The sequence below is a fragment of the Durio zibethinus genome, chromosome 6 (genome assembly GCF_047325235.1).
Source record: "Durio zibethinus cultivar Kanyao isolate XHJ-2024 chromosome 6, ASM4732523v1, whole genome shotgun sequence".
Lineage (NCBI taxonomy): Eukaryota > Viridiplantae > Streptophyta > Magnoliopsida > Malvales > Malvaceae > Durio > Durio zibethinus.
The window spans coordinates 21,975,437-21,984,256 of NC_143167.1; the positions used below are offsets into that span (position 1 = coordinate 21,975,437).

An 8,820-nucleotide genomic window follows, 5' to 3' on the forward strand; every position below is an offset into this window, starting at 1 on the left:
TCACGGTAACCGACTCCCGAACCCAACTTAATTTTTCGTAGACAAAAATTTATCTTTTTAATAAACTTTAAACCTATTTTTATAGTTTTATTAAAAAATAAATTTTTGGGTGGCTAATCACATCCTAAAAAAGATTGGCGGTCTAACTATTTTCCTTGATTTAAAAAAATTTTTTGTATAGCAATTCCAAAGTTGTTACGATAATGTAACTTTGACTTATTTACATGATAATTGGAATGGATGAAATCAATTATTAAATTATGCAAATGGTTTTTATATTCATATAGAATTTAAAATTTAGTCTTTTTAATACAAAAAATATTTTAAAGTTTTTAGAAATTTTTTAGATTTTTAAAAATATTAAATTTTAAAAATTAGCACAATATTCAATTATAATATTCTATTACAATATTGAAAAATCTATGATCATATTCTGTCACAATTCTAGTTACATTTTGTCATAAAATAAAAATTGTTTTACAAATTTATCACACTTTTTTGTCACAATTGTAGTATATTGTGACCATATGAAAAAAAATCTTACATAAATCTATTAAAAATCCATCTCAAAATTTTTAATATATAATATAAATCTATCACTATATAATTTTAATGAAATTATTATTTTTATTAATTTATTAAATAACTTAGAATTATAATTCCATCCATAAGAGTAAAATAATCTATCAAATAATATTTCTATTCTTTTAAATTAAACCCTATTTAAATGATTTTTAATAATTAAATCTAGGTTTAAGATTCTAAATACATCAAAGTAATTTATTAAACCTAATGTGTATTGATTTTAGAATTAACTTTATTATTTAACTTAACATAATTATTTAGATAAGTTCTTTTTTACAAAAAAACCAAAAAATTTGAAAGTTTTCATTATCATACACAATATTGATGTTCAGTTTATCGAATAAATTATTTCCTCATTTCATTTTATTAGGATTCAAATAAATTCATCTTTCAAATAAATAAAAACTCGTCCTATATAAGAATCTAGATTTGATTTCTTATTTTGTTTGATTGGATGAAATAATCATTCTATGTATGGTTTATTTCGAGTTCATTATAAATGTAACTCTATTCAATAATTTGATTTATTATAAATTTTGTTATACGATATGTTTAAATTAATTAAAATAATATTAATTTGGATATATTAATTAAATTATTAATATTACAATTTATTAATATAAATTATAATAATATTATTTTTAATATGATAGTATTAATAATTAATAATGTATAATAAAAATATATATTTTTAAAATTATTTTTTATATTAGAAGGACTAAAATTTTTTTAAAATTAATAATTTAAAAAAATTCTAAAAATTTCAAAATATGTTTTATATTAAAGAGACTAAATTTCAAATTTTGAGCAAGCATATTAACTAAATTTTAAATTTTATACTAGTACAAAAATTATTTATATAATTTAACTATTGATTTTATTTATCTAAGTTACCATTTCAATAAATTAATGCCACGTTAACAATTTCAATGCTCATGTCATCAAGTTAATAATTATATTAACATTTTTAATGACAAAAAATTTATGAGATTAGTGAATAAATTAAAATTATTAAATTAAAATAATATAAAAATTAAATTTATATAAATTACAGTATAAAAATTAAATTCTAAAGAATATAAACATTTCCAGCATAATTTGAAAAAAAGAATCTAAAATTTTGGTAGATAGCGTTATGTTGTAGTAATTAGTACATAACTAATTTTTCATTTTTATAGCAGCCAAAGAAGCCGAAAGCCAAACCATCTGAAATCGGAAACAAAAGAAAGGTATGGCCTCAATGCTATCCAAAAGCCTCGTCCTCCGCCGCTCTATTCTCTACCACTGCCCATCCTTTCTTCGCCACTTTTCATCAAAGGCCGAGCTGTTTGAAATCGACCTAGACTCTGCTTCTTCATCAGCATCCGCCATTAACAAAATGGAGGAAATCGTCCATAACATAATTGTCCAGAAGTCTACCCCTGATTGGCTCCCTTTCCTCCCAGGCTCCTCCTTCTGGGTCCCTCTTCCTCGCCATGGTTCCAAGTGTGTTTCTGATTTTATTGAGCAATTGACCAATCAGCTCACTCACGACGAGTATCTCTCTCTCACCACTGGCCGCGGCTGGCCCTGCATATCCTTTTTCGACGGAGGTAAATTACTATTATTATTATTATGTTTTTCATTTTATTTGATGGTTTTGAACAGATGGGTGTTAGGTATTTTCATTAGAGAGTAAATTTTGGGATTTGGGTTGTGATGGTGACTATGCAGACGTAGCAACCATGGATGTGAAGGTGAAATTTCCAGAGCAGGAGGAGGGGGAAGTTAAGGTAGAGGTTTTGATTCATTCAGGCGAAAAATCTTCTTAAAATGTGGACGCTGATGATTTGGATAATTTCCATCTCTCGACATACTTCCTCTCATGTGAGTGCTTGATTTTTTATTTTTTTTCTTCTTTAATCGTGCTTTATTTGATGGCTTAAATCTATTGGTACATACTAAACAGCTGAAAATTCAGTATAATGTTTTTTAGCCTCTTTAAACTACGCAATTTTTTTAAGTTAATGAGCTTGCACAGTTTTTAGTATTATAGTTTGGGATGGATTTTTATGAATGAAAATACAAAGACTTGTTTATAGTTATACATTAGTTTCCTAGTTAACTGTTCAATAGTCTTAACTCACATTTGATGCCTGAAAGCCCTTTCCAGAACCGGAACTAATGATTGGTGTAGACTTCAAAATCCTCAATTACAATGAGATGTACACTTCAAAAGCTCTACCATATAGTGAGCTCGAAAAACTCAAACAACAAACTAATGTTTGTATTTTTAACCATTGGAACTCAAACAACTAACGAATTTATTGTTAATCATTGTATTCGTAGTTGGAAAAAAGTAAATGTAAAATTTTGTAACTTTATGTTGAAGGTTACAAGCAACAAAGTAAAAAAAAAAAAAAAAATTCAACATATGCTTCAACCTTACAGATGCGTAAAGAGAGAAAAAAGAGGAATTATCCTTGAGTGTAATGGCCTCTAAAATAACCCTCAGAAATGAATTGGGACAAGAAAATCTGGCAGTTTAATGGTGGAGAAATTGCCAACTATAATTGTAATGCTTTGATTCTATTACCTCTTTTGCCCTTTTACATAAAATATAATAAATATTTCGATTTATGTAATTTTTTCTCTTAAAAATTAGTTTCAAGAAAGAACAAGGGGAGGGAAAGATTAGGAGAAAAAAAGGGTGTTTTGTCCAGCAGCGGTGCAGAAGTACTGTCCTTCACTGGCTGGGCTTTCTGCAGCAGGGAAGCTGAATCCGGATTCTACGAGGCCATACAGTCCTCTCAGCTGGTCAGATCCAACCTCTAGAAGGGAATAACATTCAATTAATAGTATAAAAAATCATTACATTCTAAACTCTAGTATTTTAAATTATGAGATATGGTCTAAATTTACCACTCTGGGTGATAAATCATATTTATAGCCTTGGTCTATATTTACCACTCTACTTTGGGTGATAAATCATATTTATAACCTATCTTTGAACATATATAATTTTATCATTATACCTTTTAATTTGGTTCAAACATGGTCAAAATCATCTAAGTTGATATAACCTCACTCTTAAATTATCCAAACTTGATGCAATTTGAAAATAAAAAATCTATTGGATTTTAAATGGATTTGAAAACCATAATGACTTGAATTTATAATTTGACTTATATAAATTGATCTTTATTTTTATGATACAGAAATGCATGTTACAAGGTCTTTACCACACACACACACACACACACACACACATATATATATATGTGTGTATTTGCTTTTCCATGTATGAATTTATGTTGTCAATCATTTGCTGCATTTGATCTTATTTATTGAATATCTAAATTGTCCAGTCTAGAATTAGTATTCCTCTCCCCTATATGCATTTTTTTTTTTTTGGCCTTTTCAAAACAAAGCCAGAAGGACCTTTAGGGGGTGCACTTATGGGGAATTTAGACAATGAAACATAGGTGGTTGGAAACGAGTGAATAGTGGATAGGGAGTTTTTCTCCTTGCTCTATACAATATGAAAAGACCTTTAGGAAGCAGTAAATCTGTTTGGAGAAGGCAATTGAGGGTTGGTGACACTTGGAAGGACCATTTCCTAAATTGTCCTGGAGCAGCCAAAAAATATTTTGGCTGGCAATTAGGATTTTGAGTTTGGACAATCTAGCGGAGGCATTCAGCTGTGGAAAACTCCTTAAAATGCATCAGTTTAAAATTGATTTTGGTTTTACTTCATGGAAGCCAGAGTGGTGTTATTGACGGTGATGTTATGTTATGTTCTCTAGTACTCTGATTTTGGAAAATGTATGTGAAGGTTTAATATTGTGCTGAAAGTAATTGGATTTCTTGGAGCGAGCATAGAGTCAAAGGTTTTTGCATGCTTGAACAAGTAATGCTCTAGAAAACTGTTTTGTTTTTGCAAGAGCTGGAAACGTATTAATATGATTTGAACATCTGGAAAATCAAAGTAATGATTGTCGTTGTGTATTAGCAGCAAACAAAATGCCATGTTTCTTTTAGTACAAAATGTTATAGGCTACAGGCATTTGAGTACATTTGAATAAATAGGCAGCTATTAGCTCAATTCATATAAATAAATTATACGTAATTTCCATGTTACAAAACTAATGATTATATGGAGAAAATCTGTTGCTAATTTTCTTCAACCCTTTTCATATTTATGTATCTTATTAATGTTTAGCATATGCAGGCTTGCTTACTCTTCACATCTATTTCGTAATGGGAGAGGCTACTCAATGAAATGCAAGTGAAATGCTGTACAGATGCAATTCTGTAGTTTTTGGGATGGAGATTTTGATGTTCCAGCTTGCTTCTGCTTTGTTAGCTTAATTCTACTCTGAAGTTGCTGATGCTTGGACTGATTACTGATGTTTACTGTACATTTGCATAAATCACTGACTGGATGATTAGTCTCTTTTAGCTTTTGAAGTTATTTAAAATAAAATTTCGTGGCTCATGGATTTGTTGTTTTTTTAGGCTTTTACATTTTGTCTTTGATCATCTTCATAACAATTTAATATCTGTCTGTCATAGACTGAAATGCCCTGGCATTGTCAAGGATTAACCCAAGCTTTTGTCCACCTTTAGATATCTCTCCTCAGTCCCGACCCATATTCAGCATGTAATCGTAATCCATTAGGATGAGAATTAAGAATGGAAGATAAGTACTCAGTGGCTCATGAATTTTTCTTCATAGATTTGCATCTACAGTGCACTGATAAAATGTTACAGGGGGTTTCTCGAATTGAATGGTTCATCATCGCAGATCAATGTTTAAACCAATTGGAAATTGATTGAGAAATGCTTTAGATCTTAAGCATAACATTACTGTTTATTGATCATGGTTCAAATTGACAGGTTTACGTTAAAAAAAAAAATGGCTGCAGTTAATATTAACTCTACCAAATTATAAAGGGTCTGAAGATTGGTAACGTGATCCTTTTCAAAAGTATTAGTCCTAATTAATTTGATAAGTCAAGGGGAAGTTAAATGTAATAATCATTTTGCTATTATTTCGTAATAACTGTCCAGTGTGTGAAAGTAAAATTTATTTGTGTAATACTTTTATTTTAGTTAATAGTTGTTTAAAGAAGATAGTTTAAAACTTGCCTTCAAGCTAGAGCTGTTCGTAATAATTCATATAAAATGTTTGTAATAATTCATATAAAATGTATTTTTACGCAGATACTTTTTATATTTTTTTAAACTTAATTTTAAAATAAATTATGTTAACTTTCATTATGTAATATGATTAACTAATTTTAAATTCGTGCAATGCACAAAAGTATATTTATATATCAATAAATTTATATATAATAAAATTTTTTTTATCTAAAATGATAATATACGCTACAAATTTTGAATGTACATAAACTTTATTTAAAAGAAGATAAGAAAATGATTATATAAATTTTGAGTTCTTTATAAATTTTATAGCTTATATTATTTAAATGCTCAAATATTCTCTTTGAATTGCTTTGAACAATAACCTTCATTATAGTCCAACAATTCTTTTAAAGTGGGAGAAGTTTATTTTAAAAGTGGCAATTTAACCTTTTTTTGAAAACAACAAAGAGAGAATTTAGGTTGTCATGATTTTTTTTTTATTTCACTGTACGTTCTTCATATTAAAGAATTGCATTACAACAACTGCACACTTTGAGTTGGGTTCCCAAAATCCCATATTTCAAAAATATTTCCTATAAAATAAAATAAAATTGGCATCAAAATTATTGTACTAATATATATTTTAATTAAATAGTAATTCAAAATGTGTAACATACTTTTGTGGGCATTCTCTACCAATTGGTTCAATAGTTTTGGTTACATATGATACTTTTGTATCTTCTATCCATTGAATTGAAATTTTAAATGTTAATATGATTAATATATGTAATAAAGGAATAATAAATAATACATTAATAATATAAAATGTACCTTCAGAAGTATGACCGTCAAATAAACACCTAATCATAGAATTATTGTCAATTATTTGACTTCTTATCTCTTGAGAGGACAACAATGAATGTAGAGTCATATTGTTTGTAAGGTTGGATGCATGTTGTGGACGAATCCAATTAGAATGTCCCTGTGCTAATAGAACCATTTTTGTTTGCATTTCTTCATGAAAAAACATTTATCATTTCCGCATGAATAATAGGAGTAAATGGAGATCTATTGAGTTAGGTTTATTCTTAAGAATGGCCACTTGTATTGATTATGTTGCTTTGTAGGTAAGGATTATAATTTGGGTGAATGCTCTCTATTTAAAGGATAGAGCTGTTGCCTAAAATGTTTTTGGTGTTTTGTGTTGCTTGAGTGTTTTTAAATTGATATTTAGAGCAACTTTCAACATTCATGGTAAAATGTGACCTTGAAAATATGTTATCAATTAGTATACGTGGTATAATATGTTGTGAATATTGCTTTTGAGTTAAAATTGACTTTCTTCTTTGTCTATTTAATCTTGTGCCCATATTTCATATATAAATCTTATTTACTTACTAATAAACTTCAAATAATTTATTAAATAAACCATATAAATCCAACAAAGAATTAATATGTTGTGAATCTTGTGCACATCTGAACATATTGGACAACAATTTATTCGAAAGATCATATGCCAACTAATTTTATTATGTTTATTTTGTAACTCTAATTGCTGCTGAAATTATAGTGGTTATTAAATTTTTTGAATCATTAAAAAAAGTTTAATAATTGTTATTATAGTGTTTATTAATTCTTTGAATAATTAAGAAATTCTTTTATTATAATGTATCATTGATTTAGCTTTGATCTATAATTTAAAATATTTGATCATATATATCATATATTTTATCTTATATAAATGTATAAAAGCCAAAGCTTCTACATATCAAATTACCTTAAATAAATATTTTGACTAAATTAATTAGAATTATTCACTTCTAAAACCAATATTCTTACCCTCAATAAATTGCTATTGAAATTTCCTTAAATCACTCTTAATTGAATTTAATTTTCAATTAGATTAATTAAATAATTCATTCTCTTTTCTTTAACCTTTTTCTACAAAGAAAGAGTTTATTTTCCAAGATCAATTATAGATAAAGGCATTTTCCAATTTACACCACCATTTTTAGTACATAAACATTATGTATATCTAGCCATTATATCATAAATGTTAGCATTTATTTAGTTGAAAAGTTAGAAAGAATTGTAAGGTCAAATATCTTTCTTTAAAATCCAATTAAATATAATTAAAATAATGAAATTTGAAATTTTAATTTTTACCTAAAATCATTGAGATATGTTGGCCCTTTTACATAAATAGGGTTTTTAAGGGTTTAACTTAAATAGTTTATACTGCATATTAATACCATTATATGAAGGTGATAAACGTGATGTTTAACTTTGCGGCTTCCCCTTTATTCTCTATTTTGTTTGCACCTCCTTTTTTTTTTTTTTTTCTTTAACACAGTTTAAAATTTTGTTTTCATTGATACGTATAAAATAATTGAATTTCATTTGGTATTGGAATAATTGGAATTTAGAAAATGTTGTAATCCCATGCAAGCTAATTAGTGTAAGCCATCCATATTTGTTTGAGTATTACCTTATGTACCATATCCTGTTTTTTTCATGGCAAAGATTCTTCATTATAGTATTTGAGACTAAACATGTTCCTAGCAACAACTTGTTACCAATTAGAAATGCTAATAAAACTTTGTGGTTAATATTAATTATATAGCATACATATATTCTTTTGCACATAAAAATTATAAATTACTTCATTAAAATATAAATTAAAAATTAAATATAAAGATAAACTAAATCAAGCCATTTAATATTGTGTATGAAATATTTAGATTAATTTGTAAAGCATATCAACATATTTGTATATTATATAATATTGTTCCAAAACCTAAAAGCAAATTAGTTTTTTTCTAATAAAAAGCGAATTTTAATATTAAAAAATAATAAAAGAAATCAAACTTTGAAATAAAGATGAATAAAACAAAAGGAAACAAATCAATGGAACAAATACAAAAATGAAAAGAGAGAAATGGAACATAATAGAATTATAAAACAAATATCCAATACTATTATTTCAAATGGACAAAACCATATTCCTATTTATAATGTTGAAGTTGGTATGAAAAATTAAAAATAAAATTTAATTGAGAGTGATTTAAGGTAAATAACAATTAATTGGATTACAAATTGAATTGAACT

General features: G+C 26.8%; 1 protein-coding gene across 2 annotated transcripts; it reads left to right on the plus strand.

Moving 5' to 3' along the window:
- Positions 1 to 1,751: 1,751 nt before the first annotated feature.
- On the plus strand, positions 1,752 to 5,060 carry LOC111285305 (uncharacterized). 2 transcript variants are annotated; one of them, XM_022874678.2, is made up of 3 exons: positions 1,752 to 2,177; positions 2,299 to 2,451; positions 4,787 to 5,060. In XM_022874678.2, exons 1-2 carry the CDS (start codon positions 1,817 to 1,819, stop codon positions 2,394 to 2,396), a joined length of 459 nt encoding a protein of 152 aa, XP_022730413.2. In that variant the 5' UTR covers positions 1,752 to 1,816; the 3' UTR covers positions 2,397 to 2,451; positions 4,787 to 5,060. The 2 variants fall into 2 exon arrangements, with proteins under 2 accessions (XP_022730413.2, XP_022730412.2); XM_022874677.2 differs by having other exon boundaries at positions 1,754 to 2,177; positions 4,796 to 5,060.
- The last annotated feature ends 3,760 nt before the right edge of the window (positions 5,061 to 8,820 follow it).

Bases quoted from the DNA above. Each gene is read 5' to 3' on its own strand.
- LOC111285305 (XM_022874678.2), top strand. From the start codon at position 1,817: ATGGCCTCAATGCTATCCAAAAGCCTCGTCCTCCGCCGCTCTATTCTC. The intron at 2,178-2,298 runs GTAAATTACTAT...GTGACTATGCAG, and splicing joins CATATCCTTTTTCGACGGAG to ACGTAGCAACCATGGATGTG.